General features: G+C 35.6%; 4 protein-coding genes across 4 annotated transcripts in view; 2 read left to right on the forward strand and 2 right to left on the reverse strand.

The window, feature by feature from the left end:
• LOC143914278 (organic cation transporter-like protein) overlaps nucleotides 1-18,106 on the reverse strand; it is a 474,519-nt gene that overhangs the window by 351,942 nt on the left and 104,471 nt on the right. The gene's annotated exons all lie outside the window — the stretch shown is intronic.
• On the forward strand, nucleotides 4,043-5,937 carry LOC143914674 (bcl-2-related ovarian killer protein-like). The gene is made up of 5 exons (XM_077434968.1): nucleotides 4,043-4,229; nucleotides 4,528-4,739; nucleotides 5,177-5,460; nucleotides 5,533-5,679; nucleotides 5,757-5,937. The coding sequence occupies exons 2-5, from the start codon at nucleotides 4,535-4,537 to the stop codon at nucleotides 5,886-5,888; spliced, it is 768 nt and encodes a 255-aa protein (XP_077291094.1). The 5' UTR covers nucleotides 4,043-4,229; nucleotides 4,528-4,534; the 3' UTR covers nucleotides 5,889-5,937.
• On the forward strand, nucleotides 8,459-14,353 carry Cul3 (cullin 3). Its single transcript, XM_077434813.1, has 15 exons — nucleotides 8,459-8,840; nucleotides 10,147-10,344; nucleotides 10,414-10,599; nucleotides 10,713-10,919; nucleotides 10,999-11,178; nucleotides 11,256-11,444; nucleotides 11,518-11,694; nucleotides 11,765-11,935; nucleotides 12,018-12,125; nucleotides 12,206-12,327; nucleotides 12,404-12,641; nucleotides 12,719-12,888; nucleotides 12,973-13,111; nucleotides 13,186-13,340; nucleotides 13,415-14,353. The coding sequence occupies exons 1-14, from the start codon at nucleotides 8,463-8,465 to the stop codon at nucleotides 13,336-13,338; spliced, it is 2,616 nt and encodes an 871-aa protein (XP_077290939.1). The 5' UTR covers nucleotides 8,459-8,462; the 3' UTR covers nucleotides 13,339-13,340; nucleotides 13,415-14,353.
• On the reverse strand, nucleotides 13,456-16,745 carry LOC143914553 (uncharacterized). Its single transcript, XM_077434814.1, has 5 exons — nucleotides 16,303-16,745; nucleotides 15,027-15,316; nucleotides 14,796-14,952; nucleotides 14,483-14,716; nucleotides 13,456-14,402 (listed from the first exon to the last, which is right to left on the reverse strand). Exons 1-5 carry the CDS (start codon nucleotides 16,712-16,714, stop codon nucleotides 14,335-14,337), a joined length of 1,161 nt encoding a protein of 386 aa, XP_077290940.1. The 5' UTR covers nucleotides 16,715-16,745; the 3' UTR covers nucleotides 13,456-14,334.

The following is an 18,106-nucleotide window of genomic DNA, read 5'->3' on the forward strand; positions in this document are numbered from 1 at the left end:
TTGAGATACCTAATCTTTTTTAGTAAACTGAATTTCCTTTATCATTTATTCGTATATTAAATTAATATTTGCTTATCTATTTATATTAAGGGGAGCACTGTAATGATAATCACTGAATGAATATCCACTAAATGATCATATTACTAATTTTATCTTCGCATCGTATTCTCCTACAAAATAAATTTTACATCAACAGGTACATTTTTAAGACCTGCTACCATTAATGAATCACGAAGTTCACGGATCACCAATCGTGACTCGTAAAATCCTGATCCTTGTAAACTTCAATCGTGACTACAGAATTAATATCATTCGTGCTCCTCGGTGTCCCAAAACGTAACAAAAGTAAATATCTGAATTTGTTTGACCCAGTAGATGAAATTTTATCTGGCGACTTAAAATTAGTATTGTGCTCATTGCATATATACATAGGTGAGTTAATTAAACTATCTCGATCTGCACGTCTTGTTTGCAACAAAAAAGTTTGTTGTTAAAAATTCAACCTTGCCTCGTTCTTCTCCTAGTTTGATTCGCAAGGGCGACTAAAAAGGTGTGATATGAATTTTAAATAAAGTTTGACGCAAGTGACTCAACTTTTTCCTGTAAACAGAAATAGGATTTCAAACTGAATCAATCAATCAAACACATTGTGTTTCAATAGGGACTAATTATATTTAAATGAAGCTAGACGTATGTAAACCAGTAGGTAAATTTACATTGAGAAAGGGATTAAGTATACAATGAGTATTAACAACGTGATTTCATTGTCAACTATATGTAGAAATAATAAACGCATTTATTACAGCTCCCCGTGTCATTAATGTATAGAATTGCTTACATACATACATGCTCTAATAATAGTGTTCATGCAAAAGAAGTCCTTGTGAGTGAGTAGTATAAAGCAGAATATAACACAAATACCTCTGACAAATAAGCAGAAATATTTAACCAGTGCTGCATCTAGTAATTTGATCGTAGAATAAATGTATTATATGTAAACAGTTATATGTATCAGTGGCGTACCGTGAAAATCTCTCTGTTTTTGTCGCACAGCCTTACTTACGTGTGCGCGAGCAGGATACAAGGGCACTAGGTGACATTATACCTAGTCCACTTGTATCCTGCTTGCGCGCATATAATCAAGGCTGTGCAATAAAAACAGGGAGATGTCCACGGCATGCCACTGACATGTATATGTAAGTAGTAACTCCTTACTCATAGTTTTTCAAGGTAAATTTAATTCTGAAAAATCTTTATTTTCATATAACCAACCATATTTTCACTAGCCACCAGTATGGCTTCATATATGTTAAGCACCAAGTGATCAGTGGGTTAGATCCGCCATACTGCTGGTTAGATTTGGGGGTATTTGTGACTCCAAATCGATCGTTTCTTATCAAAGTTTGCCAATTTTATCTGATCATTGTTGAAACGGTCCATCAAAATTTGCAAAAAATCATCTTTCCTGTTGTCACAAATCTTCTGTATTTATTGTATGTATAATTTGTAAAAATTATGTACAAAATCTAAATCCATAGATGTCTCAATGGATTAATTATGTAATTAATTAATTAATTAATAGTTATTTCGTGTTCTTGAGCTTCTGGAAATGCAGTGATTTATGTAATAATAAAATGCTGCATTGTTTGTAATTAATTTTCCAGGAAGGCGCATTGGGATCTTTATGTCAAGCCTTCCTGGTATATATCTATGTAAAAATAAATAAATAAATAACATCATCATCATCATTTACAGCCATTCACCATCAACTGCTGGATGAAGGCCTCTCCTTACACACTTCCATTTGTCTCTGTTTTGGGCAACTCTCATCCATCTCATCCCACACATTTTTCTACCATTACATCGATCACCTTTGTCATACATCTCACTCACATATTCCGTTTAGTATTCTATGTATTTCTCCGCGTCATTTTACTACAGGTAAACTTATTTTTTTTTTTACATAAGTACTAACAATTCCAATCATTACAATTACAACTTTATTTATACAATATCATAGAGACATTTATGTACAAATTCTATTCTAAGCCCGCTTTAAAGGTCAAGGAATTTGACCCTTAAAGCCCTCAGCATGAGGCCACCACCGTGTTGAAAGGTCTTTCAGTAAGTTAAACATGATTAAAGACTACAAAAGAAACTCTATCGGACAATCAAGACTAAATAATCTCGCATTACTGGTCATTGAACGTAAACAAGTATCAAAAATAGAACTTAAAAAACGTATTAGTGATTGCGCAAATATTTAAGCAAGAAAGAAGAAATTTAAAATCGATGAGCTTATAATTTATTTTCTTATTTACTCTCATGTATTATGTGAATATTTATTATGTGCAAATATGTCGATAAATTATTTTATTTAATATTTTTTTTAAATGTTGGGGGGCCCTATATGCACGAGGGCCCAAAAGTTCTAGAGGCCACTGATTTTTACAGAGTATGTAGGTGGGTAGCATACATATTTATGTTGCCAATTATGCCAATTTTGCCAAGTTACCAACTCGGTGTGGCCAGCAACACCGAGCCAGGGATTGAACCCATGACCCCTCAGTTGAAAGCATTATACGCTAAACACCGGACTATCTTGCTGGTAATGCCAAGCATACGACGTTCCATACTTCTTTGAGTGCACTGGACCTGATGCAGCACTAGCGTTCCTATTCTCCATCTCACATTACTCTATTATTTTTACGTAGTTTGTCAAAAATAAATATAAAAATGGGCCACCTTAAGCATTCCTAGAATTTTTAGAAACTCGGCATGGATAATTTTATCTTAGGTGGTCTATGTATCTCTACGTGTATTAAACAAAGACAAAGAGCATATAAGCAGAGGTTTACAATCAAAGCAGAGAAAAATTACTTATAAAGTGCCAAAAAATTATGAAAACTAATTTACGCCCTATCATTTACGAAACTCCTCAGGTAATTTTAAGTCAAAAAAGTCATCACTGAGTCATTTGATATCTTATCATAAGAACAATTAAAGGTCGTTTCAATTAAAAATACCCACCTTCGATCCTCCTGAAAGGATGCCCAAAAGCAATCAGAACATGTATCTTTTCAATAGAGTGGGTAAGACCCTTCTTAATGATGTTTGTACATTTATTTTATTTTATTTTATATACGGCCGCAAGGACCATTGAACAATAATAATATAGAACATAATAATAATAATAATACATAGAACAATAAATAATAGATTTGTACAATACTGTCGCTTTTAAAATGTATATGTATATATATATATATATATATATATATATATATATATATATATATATATATATATATATATATATATATATATAATTATAGATATTTTGTGTAGTTAATTAAAATGAAACGTAAAGTAGGTATGTAAAAAATCGGTCACCGTGACGAGACAGAATGTTAAATGACAGAAAACGCAAATATCGGAAGGCAAAGATCGAAAATCGAAAGATCTTAAGTCGAAAAATCAAAAAAAAATGGTGCATGGTAAACGGTACATACTCACTTAATTTGTGCCAGCAGGATACAACAGGAACAAGAGGAACAGGCTTTTCCTCCCGTATTAATGTGCGCGAGCAAAATAGGGAGGAAAAGCATGTTTCTCTTGTTCCTGTTGTATCCTTCTCGCGCAAATTAAGTGAGTATGTACCGTTTACCATGCACCATTTTTTTTTTATCTTTCGACTTAAGATCATTTGATTTTCGATCTTTGCCTTCCGATATTTGCGTTTTCTGTCATTTAACATAATGTCTCGTCACGTAGACCCGTAAAAAATACACATCATATATGCATATGGAATGAATCCACTATGTTATGAAAACAGCATATGCAACATTCTCGTTGATTTACGTAGGGGAAAATTGTGATTGGTCATTGTTTATGTGTATTCCTTTCCGTGACTGGAATATCAGTTATAACAACAGTAATCATCGCTTAAAAAACAGCACATCAGAATTGCGCTCACACAAAAAAGTTTGAACATCACTACTTAACAAAATAATATTGTAATAAGCCGTCAGCCAACGATAGCACTCGCTGGATAGTTCATTGCGGCAATCGCTGGCGAAAGAGTGCGTGCCACAGTGACGGTCGATACTTCAGTTTTTATTGAAATAAATAAGTGCTGTTAATTCAATTATAAAGTGTCGTCGTCAGAAATTGGACGCCGCAATATTTGTCTTAAAGTGAATCACCAAACTTGACATTTATCCAAATATGTAGGTATCTGGTATGTGCGTGCTCGTAGAACTAACAATGAAGTTATCTTTCCTACTAATAATAAGTTCACTATGTTGACTATGAACCAACAATGGAAAATTCAATATGTACCTACTATTTGCAGCATCAAAATCAAGAATTTACATATAATAATTAAATCTCAACCTTGATGATCAAAATGTGCATAATTTAAATTGGTCATAGTACAGCTGTTGAAACTTGTGTACATGTATACTCGTATGTATTTTAATATGTCACTGTATCCAGGATAAATGGAACTAAATGTTTTGTTGACAGTTCAACGATGAATGCGAAGTGTGGAAGGGGAGCACGTCGATACAGTGCCTTAGCAGTGCCTGGTACTGGAAGTTCTTCACCCACTGGAAGTTCTGGAGCTCGTCGTCTGAGTGCTCTAGTACCTGATGCTGTGGTCCGCCGTCTTTCCACAGTTTCGACTAGTTTAGGATTAGCGTCACGTAACAATCCTCACGATTGTCTCATAGAACAAGGTATCAGACTTTGAATAAATGATAATTCGTATAATTTTTCCTGTTCTCTCTTCATTTTAGACTATCTTCTTTTTATTTATTTACTTGTTAGTAAAACTTAATTGAAATTAAATATTTTTCTATTGAAAATGTAAATTTTTATAAAAACAATGTCTGAAAAACTTAATCAAACATTTTCAAGGCACGTCATGGATGACGCTTTTACATGTTGATTTTCTTGATATTATGGTCTTATTTAATAGTAGGTAGTAGCTTCTGAACATTGAATTAAAATCCAAATTTGATTTAATAGGTGCTGTCCATTTTTTTGACATGTTATAGATATCAAACAAAGGCAAATATCTATTTGTGATAAAATGTCGCGTCTATTCATCCATTATAATCCAAGTAGAAGAAAAGGGAACAGTACAAGAATCGCTAAAAATTGTTTTTGGCAGGGAAAGCACTTTGTGGTCAGTACATGCGCAGTCGTATGTGTTGTAGTGGACGTCGTTGGCACAAACATGGAACTGGAGGAAGTTGGGCTGGATCCAGACTAGTTTTCCCGAGACTTTCCCACCTTGGTCGCCATCTTGAACGAGCGCGCCCTCGTCTATATGCCGCCATTGGAAAACACGCGGGATACTCTCCTCCTTCTAGCTCAGTTGCAAATCTCGATCCAGCCGATATAGTGTACGGCATCGGAGTAGAACTTTTCAAAAACAACATCAGCTGGGGAAAGGTTTCCAACGTTTCGAGTGATTACATTTTTACCATAAAAAGTGAGAAAGTATCATATTTGTTGTAAATTTAGGTCGTTTCGTTGATGGCGGTTTGTGGAGCGTTGGCTAACAATGCAGCTCGTAGTAACAATACTGAAGAATTGCCTGAATTGTTAGAAGCTGCTGGAGCAGCTATGCGCGGTCCTTTACTACCCTGGCTTCAAAATCACGGTGGCTGGGTAATTACATAAACATATAGATACTTCACTAAATTTTATTTTATTTAGTTTAGAAGATTATATTACTTTTTTTTCAGTTAGGTCTGGTGGAACATTGTCAACCTATGGAAAAACTTTCATCAAGACCAAGATACCCATCGTACATCACGCTGGCTGCTTTAGGCAGTTGTTTAGTGATTTTTTTGATAATATATATAATATGTACATAATTACAATTAATTACCTAATAAATTTAATTTTATACATATATGTATTGCCACTTTTCTTTGATTTTTTGATATCTACGTTTCATGCATATTTCATAGTATATTTCTTTATCATGTATTTTTTATTTTTAAAACTAACAACAAATTTATTTATTTTCAATTTGTTCAGTATCCATGGTTATTAAATGTGATTGCATTTAGTTATTTGGCAAAAATAAATCTTAATATCACCAAACAAAAATGTAGAAAAACTTAATATATTTTTATACGACTTCACAAAACAACTTCTTGAATACGCTGATAAGTGAAATTATATTCAAACTAAAGTAAGCTATATAGCAATAATACAACCGTACTAAAAATTTTACGACTATTTGCCTGTTCAGCTAAATCCTACAAGTATGTACATAGTACATGTATTGATTGAAGACAAGAGTATGCTAATTTTTTAGAAACTCTATACCTATGATTATTTGCATATGAGTTACCTAAAATTATTTGCATATAAGTTACCATGATGACGTTTGATTGTATACAATGTTAGGTTAATGTAGTTAAGTATGGTGAAATATGGTGAAAAAAGAAAAGGCAATGTATTGTGAAATTCTAGTAAAATAACTTCTTACACGATGATGACGGTTGTATGGGTTCCTTTTGATCAAATTTTATTATAAACTTAAAAAAAATGTCTATAATTTCTTATAAATACTTTCAAGAACGAAATTTACCAATTCTCTCGTATCTCAGATTTATGAAACTAAATAATTTTATAAGATTTCGAATTGTATTGGCCTAGTTTGTAAGTTATGGTCAATACTATTAAGTAAATTGGGTTATTGAAAGTCTCACATACAGACTATCCATTCTATTTGAAAAACTTTTTATTCGTATAGTTTGGAACTAAATTCAACTAAGTCGTGGGACATTCGTTAGCCACTTGGATTTATATAATACGTTAACGAGTAAAAAAAATATACTTTGTGGTTACTTACAGGCTTCTTATTTTTTAAATTTAAAATCCAAATGTCCTAAGCATAGGTTTGCCAGAATTCCCAAATCACAGATCGGGACATTCATTATTTCGAACGATCAAAAAAAAAAGTTAAAGAATTAAGGAATAAATTAAGAAAAAAGTACATATGTATGTATACAGATGTTTTTAAGTATTTTTTTTTTTTTTTTTTAATATGTTCCTAGTTTTTTTTTGTTTTAAAATATGTTCGCCATCTCTGCTCGATTAATTTTTTCAAATCATTACAATTTGATTGTAATCAAAATTTTATTTGATCATTAATTCAACTTCTACGGTTTTTGATAATAATCTGTTTCTATCCTTTCTCCAGGCTCAACTCATTAGACTAAATATTCTTTCGCAAATTGCATTGGAATGTGAAATTGAGAGAATGTGGGCCACAATTTTATACAAAGTAATGATCTTTAAAAAATATTATCCATTTCTCATATATTGTTTTTTCCTAGTTTACTTTAGTCAAAAAGTGTTTAATAAACATACATCTTATACAAAACATCTTCGTATAGAAGGTCAATATCGCAATTAATTGTTTTGTTAATTCTTCAATTGACGAAAATTCGATTTTCAAAGACAAAACTTATGATTTAAATTTGTTTCTTTTGAAGTCTGTACAAAAATTAAGAGAGCCTCTTCACTATATACGTACATTTTTTTTAGATATACAAATTTTGTTAAGTCGGAAATTTCATAGGAAATGTGGGACTCGAGATTTGTCTGTTGAACTCGGGACAGTTCCGTCCCGCTCAAATAGGAACGTCTGGCAACCCTGCCTTAGTAGTGGGTATTCAAGTTTAGTTATATATTTTTTAAATCTTTACTAACAAAACCTAATTATTGCGTGTTAGTCTAATATAAAATTTAAATCATCGTTATATTTCCACCAAGCGGCAGAAAGAAACTTGTTTATATACCCTTAACCATTTGAGGTCTGTTCATACCTATACAGCACGACCCGTATCCTGCAGGTGTCATGCAAGTGCGGATAGTATTCTTTGGTACATTATATGGACGTATTCATACTCCATTCGCGCATGCGCATTTACGCATTCATATAGAATGTACCAAAGAATACTATCCGCACGGTAAACGGACTACTAGTCATATGTGAACCAGTCACAGGACAACCGATCGCTCTAGATCGGTCACACGTGATTACCCGTCACACTAAAACTGATCACGAGAAAACTGGTCACACCCTAAAACTGGTCACGAGAAAACTGGCCACACCCTAAAATCGGTCACGAGAAAACTGGTTGATCGTGTGAAAGAACGTGTGACCGATCTAGAGCGACCGGTTGTTCTGTGACCGGTTCACATTTGACTAGTAATCACCGCACTTGCATTACATCTGCAGAGCACGTGTCGTGCTGGATAGGTATGAAGAGACCTTTGCACGGCTAATCAATGTGTGATGGTGGTATTTTTGTACTTTTTTTATTTTCAACAACGCGTTTTAGGACCGCCTGAAGTTCGGTTCTACGTTAATTTATCGATTAGTTGGCAGCCGTTAGCCTTTGTCCGTTTGCAAATCTGCGAGATGTGAAATGAGACGAGAGAGTGTGGGGAGAGCAGCGATAGCGAGAGACGAATCGAGAGTAGAGACGGAGAGTAGAAAGTGGCGATCGGATCGGGAATTGTGCAATTCGAACGGCGAGCGAGTTGGCGCGGCGAACGCGATCGAAGGTCGGTCGGTTGGCAGCTGTGCGTGGCGTCGGTGCAGCAGCGGTCTGCTTTGCCGGCGGCTGCCAAACGCGACCAATGCCGGTCGCGGGCCGCCGCCCCCGCGCCGCCGCCCCCCTCAGCCCCCGCAGCCCCTCCGTTGCCAGCGCAGTCGCCTCCGCCCCCCTCTCACCACTCGCCTGACCAACATGAAGAGCGCCATCCCCAAGAAGGAGGGCAAGATGCGCATCCGCGCCTTCCCTGTGAGACACCCCCCACCCCCACCCCCACCCCGCGCCGCACCGCACCACCCCCACCCCACCTGTCATCTGTTTCCTTTCTTTTCATCTGCCGAATGCAAATAAACAATTCGCACATAAAGACCTCGCCTCGACCCCATAATTGCTGTCAATCATCGTGGTGTGGTGTGGTGTGGTGTGGTGTGGTATCTACTTTTGTTTCCAAATTTGTCACTCGGGACATTTTTTCCCCGTATGCAAAATATATCGCAAGTGCCGTATACGTCTACGTCTACACTGCCCCCCCTAGGAAAATATATCTATCAATATAATAATAGTCAATTGGAATGTCGAACCCATGTAAAAAATATCATAAATAAATATTTATTATTTTTTCATTTCAATGTGCTCTAATTTGACTGATTTTTTTTTTATAATTGAAATTTGTGCAATTGCACCTTTTTTTTAAATAAAATTTTATTGTCCATTCAATATATATTTAAACATAATTTTGCTAAATGATCCTAGCCCATATGATTTATTTATTTTAGCATTTTCAACGTTATGACAATTTTGTATAATATAAGAGCAAGCATTTAATGACAGTAAACAGTATATAAAATTAATATATTTCAAATGTCATACACTCGTATGAGTTAGTTTCTTTAGGCAAAACTACATTGAATATTGACGTATTTGATACAACAATACATAAAATTTTCATCACTAAATATTAAATTTCGGCTGGCGTATTTTTGATTTCCTAGAATTGTACAATTTTAGACTTGTAGGATGCTGATGAGTCAGTAAACTCTGTTCGGTTCAATTAAACAGTTGGAAAGCATAGTATATATACAAGGTCGGCTGGGGAGTATTAACATTTTTGGGATATTTCCTTAAATATTTATATTTCAAATATCAGTGATAGTGAAAGTTTATGAAAGTTAGAAATTGGGATTTGTATTTGAGTTCAATGAAACTCCTCTATCTATTTATCGTTTAATTGTTTATAACAGCTAAACCAGGATCGTGTGAATGTAACAATAAGTACATGCTAATGTTGATGCCATGACTTGCAATGCTGTCAATAAATTTCCAGTTAAAAAATAATTAAATATATAGGTCAGAATCGGGTCAAATATTTGCAACAAAACAATGCTCCATATTAATTCGCAGATAAAGCTGAAATAGCGCTCAGTTAATTTTTAAGAAATTATTATTGATTTTGTCTGTTATCAGGTTTATATCGTATTTTGGACGTTTCAATGTGATATAATTGCACAATTTTATCAAATCTTTACATTGTGTTTCAACTGCCGATTGTTTTCAGATGACTATGGATGAAAAATATGTAGAAAATATATGGCTACTACTCAAAAATGCTATACAAGAAATACAGAAGAAAAATAATTCCGGTTTGTCCTTTGAAGAACTGTATCGAAATGCCTACACTATGGTGCTACACAAACACGGTGAAAAACTGTACAACGGTCTCAAAGATGTTGTGACACATCATTTAGAACTCAAAGTACGTTCGCATGCAGTTTTTGCGATTCGCATTCTCGAAATGAAATATTTAACCGATCGATTTGTTTAGGTAAGAGAAGACGTTTTACGCTCGTTGCACAATAACTTCTTACAAACTTTGAACGCAGCTTGGACCGACCACCAAACGAGCATGGTGATGATAAGAGACATTCTCATGTACATGGATCGCGTTTATGTGTTGCAAAATGAAGTGGACAATGTTTACAATTTAGGCCTCATTATATTCCGAGATCAGGTACAAACTCCCATCGACATTTTTATAATTGTACAATTGACCTGCGCGTAATTTTAAATGTGATAATAATATAAATGGCAATTGTGTAAATATGTACGTGTAATGTTTGAAAGGTTGTCCGGTACGGTTCGATCAGAGATCATCTTCGGAAAACACTACTGGATCAAGTGGCCCGTGAGAGACAAGGCGAAGTTGCCGATCGTCTCGCTGTTAGAGCCGCTTGTCAAATGCTGCTTCAACTAGGAATTCACAATCCACGACAGGTGTACGAGGAAGATTTTGAAAAACCTTTCTTGTCACAGTCGGCCGAGTTTTATAGAGTGAATACATTCTTCATCCTTTTGAATTACTCGATTGCATTGTAAATCTTCCTCGATTTCATGTTTTTAAAATTATCAGTTGGAGTCACAAACGTTTCTCGCCGAGAACAGTGCTGCCGTTTATATATCCCGGGTTGAAGGACGTATTAAGGAAGAAGCTGAAAGAGCGTGTCATTATTTAGACATCAGTACCGAGCCCCAAATTGTATCAGTGCTTGAAACTGAACTCATCAAGAATCATATGAAGACTATAGTTGAGGTTGTGCAATATTTTCAAAATGCATTCTCTTGCTTGTAGTGAGCTTCATGTGTTTATATTGATGTTTATTCTATTAGATGGAGAACAGTGGAGTTGTCCATATGTTGCGCAACACAAAAACAGCAGAACTGTGTTGTATGTATAGACTATTATCGCGAGTGAATGGAGGTCTATCCGTTATGTGTGATGCTGTCAGTAGCCATCTTCGTGAATGCGGTCGCGCTCTCGTTGATGACAAAGAAGTCACTGCAATCACCTATGTTCAGGTACGTCATGTCGATTTTGATTTCAGTGGTGATGATGCCTTTCGTTTATCATTTAAACGTATTTATTTTACAGAGTTTATTGGAGCTCAAGGACAGATTTGATCATTTCCTTAAAAATTCTTTTAATGATGACAAATTATTTAAGCAAGCGATAGCTTCCGATTTTGAATATTTCTTAAACTTGAATCCAAAATCACCCGAATATTTGTCACTCTTCATCGATGACAAGTTGAAAAAAGGCCTTAAAGGGGTATACTATTTTTTTTTTATAATACATTACTTTTGATGTATCGTATTTAACTTTTTTTTTTTTTCTTCAGATGAGTGAACAAGATATTGAAGTTGTGCTTGAAAAAACAATGATGCTTTTCCGTTTCCTTCAAGATAAAGATTATTTCGAACGGTATTATAAACAGCACCTCGCCAAAAGACTTTTACTCAACAAATCCGTATCCGATGATAGTGAAAAAAATATGATTTCCAAATTAAAGGTCATTTCAATATTTCTCTTTACTGTCTGAAAATCCAATTTTATTTTAAAGTATTTTTTTTTAATATTATTTGTATTTATAGAATGAATGTGGTTGTCAGTTTACGTCCAAATTGGAAGGTATGTTCAAGGATATGACTCTTTCAAACACAATAATGGATGAATTCAAAGACCATTTATCGACATCCGGAGTAAGCGCAAATTTTGTTTCAAATCATTTACTTGTATATAATAAATCAGGAAGCAAAATTTAACATGAAACTCTTTTTAGACGAATCTACATGGAGTAGATTTATCGGTTCGAGTACTCACTACGGGCTGTTGGCCAACACAACCAGCGCCGAAATGTACCCTTCCCGCTGCTCCACTGAATGCATTTGAAGCGTTCCGACGGTGTGCATCTGCAATTTTACCGTGTCAAGTACCAATTACACATTGAGCATCGTTGACTTGTATTTTTATTTCGCAGATTTTATCTGGGTAAACACTCCGGCCGGCAGTTATCTCTCCAACCGCAACTCGGCAACGCTGATTTAAATGCGGTGTTCCGAGGACCGCCTGGGGTTCACGCGTGTGGAGCGGTCGCCGGTCCAAACACTGGAGGCTCACAAGCCGTCCCTTCAAACCGTAAACATATAATACAAGTTTCAACATTACACATGTGTGTTTTGTTGCTATTCAATAATAGAGATAGACTCACATATGAGGTAAGACTATTTTAAGTATTACATACAGCATTCAGTAGTTGACAATTTCTTAACCTTACTATTCTAACTACTTGCAGGAAATTCATCAAGAAACAGATATACCTGAGAAAGAATTAGAAAGAGTATTGCAATCTCTGGCTTTAGGAAAACCAGCCCAACGTATTTTAATTAAACAACCGAAAACTAAAGAAATTGAACCATCTCATATATTTTCAGTTAATGATGCTTTCACATCAAAATTATACAGGTTTTTTTTTTTTTCTTCGTGCATATTATTTACTGCGTACTTTATTATTTATAAAAATTAATTGCTGTTTTATTTTCACATTAGAGTTAAAATTCAAACAGTAGCTACAAGAGGAGAGTCTGAACCTGAACGAAGAGAAACTCGAAATAAGGTAGATGAAGATCGTAGACACGAAATAGAAGCAGCTATTGTTCGAATAATGAAAGCTCGTAGAAATATGGCAGTAAGTTTCTAGCGTTCAAAATCAAATTTAAATTTTTTACAAACTGATACTAAAATGAAAATTATTTGTTTTAGCATAATGTGCTTGTAGCTGAAGTCACTGAACAACTGAAAATTCGTTTCCTTCCATCTCCCACGATTATTAAGAAAAGAATTGAAGGTCTCATAGAAAGAGAATATTTGGCACGGAAACCAGATGATCGCAGATTATACACATATGTCGCATAGAAGTAAGGTGTCGTGCAATGACGAAATACTCTTGCAAGGAATTACGTACGATTTACCGTTTTTTTTTTTGTTATAGATAGGCGTGGGCAGAACGAAACTCTTGTAAAAAACATACATAGAAAAATAATTTCTGCAGTTAAATTGCATACTTTATTTAATAGATAGAATTAATTATGTATTTGTTTATAAGTGATCAAACTTGTTTGACTTATTTAAAATAAATCGATTAGTTATCATTACAGTTTTGCCGGTTTGTAAGCAGTGCATGTTAACACACTTTCATTCAAACATTGCATGTGATTTGTTGTTTTAAAAATTACCGGGGTTACAATTCGCCATACAGTCCGTCTTACTTAATTTTCTGGTGAAATATGAAACGAGCGCTCACCACACGTGTAGTGTAGACTCGCGAATTTTATATTATTTCAGCACCATGGTGACAAGAATGAATTCGAAAGTGTGTTAAATTGTAAAATTTCACTTAAATTCTTTATATCGGAATGTCTGTTTTTAAATGTGGACTGAAATATTTGTTAAATATGCATCAATATGTAATAGCATCTCAAAAACGGGTTATCGTATTTTCCTATTAAAAAAATAAATGTATATCTCGAATAATTTATTTATTTCATCCGAAATGAATGCTAACCAAGTTGAATGTAGTAAAGTGCCTGTCATTGCAATTTTAAATAAAATACACACATTTTAATTAAAATTTTTACAAGTCATTTTTTATGAACTTACAGCTACATTTAAAAAATACGAGTTAAATTAATTATATTCTGAACTTTAATAAAATAACGGTTAAAATTTAGTACAATTTTAACTGTTTTAATAATTTTAAATCAGGTAAGTCATCATGTGGTCTATAAATTTGAGGCATTTCCCGTGCATTCCTTTTTGTTGGTTTGATAATTTTCAACACCATTAATGGTGTCACCACACGGGTTTTTCTCCATTTAGATACATATTTATAAAATGGAATTACATCATGGATTAAAAGTCTAATTCTCCTAGTTCGTGTTTTTTTAAATGAGCCGTCAATGACGTAGATGTTGAAAAACCTACAAAATAAAAAATAAATAACTACATAATTCTAAAAGATCTATATATATATATACATATACATAACACTATTCATTACTCTTAAAACATATATTGCAATTATTTGGCCTTTCGTCGTTGTGATTCATCACATGCACAATCAGAGCAGATGAACTACTAAATGACTTGTTGCAAATTTCACACACGTGTTTTTCTTTCACATGGATCTTTTTGTGTTTAGACAGTTCGTTGGACTGGCAAAAAGCCTTTTGACAAATTGAACAAACATAAGGTTTTTCACCTGTGTGCGTTCTGTAGTGTGCGATCAAGTTACCTGATAAATAAAACAAATTTTAATTAACAATTTACATAGAAAATATATAGATTTGTATTCAAAATAAATATATGTATACTTGACGACGAGAAAGCTTTTCCACAATTATTACAAACATGAGGTTTCTCTCCTGTGTGGGTTCGCATATGCATTTCTAAGTCTTTTGAACGTTTGCAACCCTTTTGGCATATAGCGCACACAAACGGTCTGTCGTCGCTGTGCAGTTTCATATGCGCCTGAAAATATATTTAAAATGATCACATTAATCGTAAGCTACGATTAAACGTCGACGATGGGGATAAAACGTTACCTTTAAATTACTATTGTGCGAAAAGGCCTTTTTACATATATCACATTTGAACGGTTTCTGACCGGAATGGACATAAATGTGTCGCGATAGTTTAGTGGATGTATCGAAAACTTTAAAACAAGTCTTACACCGATATCCTTTTTTTTCAGTCTTCATATTTTCTATTTGATTAATATCACTATTTAACAATGTGTGCGCCAGTAAATCAGAATGATCTTTCAATGAAGGTGGCACCGAGTGAGAGAGATCGGTGAGTATACTGTCTGTGAGGGGCATGTCGTTCGATTGCACTGAAAATAAAATATTCATCACTCTACATATAAGATGGGAAAAGAAGTAATAATACGAAGGTGAAAAATGCTAGCACTTAAATCTTATAAAATTTGTTTTCAATTAGAAATATTTCTCCCAATACAAGATTAGATAAAGGATAAATAAAAATAGTACTTTTTATGTGCCATAGTTTAAGGATCATCGATTTATTATAAAAACGAAAAATATTTATAAAAAATGAGTTTTCGTTTATGATGGGCGAATTTTTTTAATTGATCAAAAATAATAGTACAGTAGAACTTTTTTCATCCTGACTAAATGGAGGTTAAAGATGGTATGAGTAACTGAGATAAGACAAAATATCGCATTTTTACATGGTAATGTGTAATTTTGCAATATTTTTCTTTGTTTTCCATTCTGTTTTTTCTTCTAAATATATACATATGTAGATAAGAATAAAATAATTTTAAACTTATAATCATCAAGCTTGTGTAGTTAAATCACAATGTACATATATTATATCATTGTGTTGTCAGGCGTCACAGTTTCATGTCTCTCGTCTCAGGGTCCTGAAAGGATCTTTCGGGATAGCCAAAAATTCCGATTTCAGCTAGCCTGCTTACTGATCATGACACCTCTCGTTCAGAAATACCGAATCTACCCTATCCTAAATTAAATATCACCACGATTGTTGTACCATGAATATCACTCACTGTGGATATGGTCAATCTCATCAAGAGTTGCCACACTTATTTTATTTATTTTTTTAAAACTCGAAAGCCTGATTATAATATATCACTTTGCATATATGACATGTGCAGACGTATAAAAATGTGAGTTTCATTATTACTGTACATGCCTCATAAACATTCCATTTAATTTACATTTTGTACAATAAAAAAAGAGTACCTATAAGTGGGCCTATCGGCTTTGCGGACTCCCCCAAGTATATTAAATAAATAAATATAATAGAAAGCTACGAGTATTTTCCCCAAGAGTATACCTGGCGCTGATGGTAAAGGCAACAGCTGTAAGTGTTGATGTGATTGTTGCTGTTGCAATGTGTGATTTTGGTGAGGCTGTTGTTGGTTTTGATGCTGCAGCTGCCGCAGGGTCTGGTCGGCCCTCTCACACTGTCTCTTAAACTGAAAGGAAACATCGAGTTTGACGAGACAGTCTCTACATATGCGTGCTGGGAGACCGTCTGCTGGCCACACTTGTACTCCAGCCAAAGACATCAGCTTGCGTGAAATGTGGACGTGGAATACGGAGATCAGCTGCTGGGCCGGACATGCCATGAGGCATGCGCGGCACAGCAAAGACCACTCCAAAGAAGATCTATCCGAAGATGTCACCGACATCTCAACTTTCGACGTCAACAACACACACACGCCCCCCTCACCCTCGATCAACATGTATGCATGACTGCCAACCTAACTCGTACTCTTACAGCTGTCAAAAATTGCCCAATTTTTACAAAAACTTTCATAACATAACAGTATATAGAATACAAATAAAGACATCGATGGACAATTAAAAAAATTGATTTGCGAGAAATACATTATGTAAACAAATTCGAGATGCTAATAACTCGAATTTGCGAAAAACTTAGGGGAGTGTACCATTTTTTTGGATCCGTCTCAAAAATTAACCTAGAAATTTAAGCGAGAAATTCCAACAAGAGATGGTCAATACTTGTTTTTTTAATAACTACATGACCTCGCCAACAGCATATTTGGCCGGGTCTTGAACCCATAGTCCATCTATTTGTATACAATAACTCTACCAGTGCGGTAAACAGACTACTAGTCACATGTGAACCAGTCACAGGACAACCGGTCACTCTAGATCGGTCACACGTGATTACCCGTCACACTAAAACTGATCACGAGAAAACTGGTCACACCCTAAAACTGGTCACGAGAAAACTGGTCACACCCTAAAATCGGTCACGAGAAAACTGGTTGATCGTGTGAAAGAACGTGTGACCGATTTAGAGCGACCGGTCTAGATCGGTAAAACTGGTCACACCCAAAAATTCGACCAATTTTTAATTTTTGGGTGTGACCAGTTTTTTTGTGACCAATTTTCGGGTGTGACCAGTTTTCTCGTGACCAGTTTTAGTGTGACGGGTGATCACGTGTGACCGATCTAGAGCGACCGGTTGTCCTGTGACCGGTTCACATTTGACTAGTAATCACTAGTCACCGGAGCCTGAGGGGGCCGTGTATTGTTCAAAGGCTGTAAATGCATTGTTAAAGGTTTGCCGAACAATGGATAGCACTGTGACTATCCTACCTCTAGTAATCACCAAACCACCAGTGCACTATGCTGTGACTTTAAATATGACATACTAGTGTTGGACCCGTTGATTTCAACGGGTGGTTTCGAAAAGGAATTGAAACTCGAATAAAAATAAAGTTAAAGATATTGAATCGACTGGTTTCGGAAAGAAATTGATGCACGAATTACGAAGTGATTACGAATTACGAACTACGTTTTGTGCATCGCCGACCTCCTGACGCCTTTGCCCCCGATGCCTCCGTCGCTCCGGGGCCTTCGGCCCCAGCGCCGCCGACGCCTCCGGCGCCCCCGACGCCTTCGGCACCCCGGGGGCTTCGCCCCCAGCGCCGCCGACGCCTCCGGCGCCCCCAGCACCCCCGATGCCTTCGGCACCCCGGGGGCTTCGCCCCCAGCGCCGCCGACGCCTCCGGCGCCCCCAGCCCCCCCGATGCCTTCGGCACCCCGGGGGCTTCGCCCCCAGCGTCCCCGATGCCTTCGGCATCCCGTCGCCCCCAGCCCCCCCG

Source organism: Arctopsyche grandis, chromosome 7, assembly GCF_051622035.1.
Source record: "Arctopsyche grandis isolate Sample6627 chromosome 7, ASM5162203v2, whole genome shotgun sequence".
Taxonomy (NCBI): domain Eukaryota; kingdom Metazoa; phylum Arthropoda; class Insecta; order Trichoptera; family Hydropsychidae; genus Arctopsyche; species Arctopsyche grandis.

Coding starts and splice junctions, on each gene's coding strand:
- LOC143914674 (XM_077434968.1), top strand. CDS start 4,535: ATGAATGCGAAGTGTGGAAGGGGAGCACGTCGATACAGTGCCTTAGCA. Junction 4,740..5,176: donor CGATTGTCTCATAGAACAAG/GTATCAGACTTT, acceptor TGTTTTTGGCAG/GGAAAGCACTTTGTGGTCAG. Junction 5,680..5,756: donor TTCAAAATCACGGTGGCTGG/GTAATTACATAA, acceptor CTTTTTTTTCAG/TTAGGTCTGGTGGAACATTG.
- Cul3 (XM_077434813.1), top strand. CDS start 8,463: ATGAGACGAGAGAGTGTGGGGAGAGCAGCGATAGCGAGAGACGAATCG. Junction 10,345..10,413: donor CACATCATTTAGAACTCAAA/GTACGTTCGCAT, acceptor CGATTTGTTTAG/GTAAGAGAAGACGTTTTACG. Junction 12,642..12,718: donor GAGATAGACTCACATATGAG/GTAAGACTATTT, acceptor AACTACTTGCAG/GAAATTCATCAAGAAACAGA.
- LOC143914553 (XM_077434814.1), bottom strand. CDS start 16,714: ATGTTGATCGAGGGTGAGGGGGGCGTGTGTGTGTTGTTGACGTCGAAA. Junction 14,953..15,026: donor CGCACAATAGTAATTTAAAG/GTAACGTTTTAT, acceptor ATATATTTTCAG/GCGCATATGAAACTGCACAG. Junction 14,717..14,795: donor AAAAGCTTTCTCGTCGTCAA/GTATACATATAT, acceptor TTTATTTATCAG/GTAACTTGATCGCACACTAC.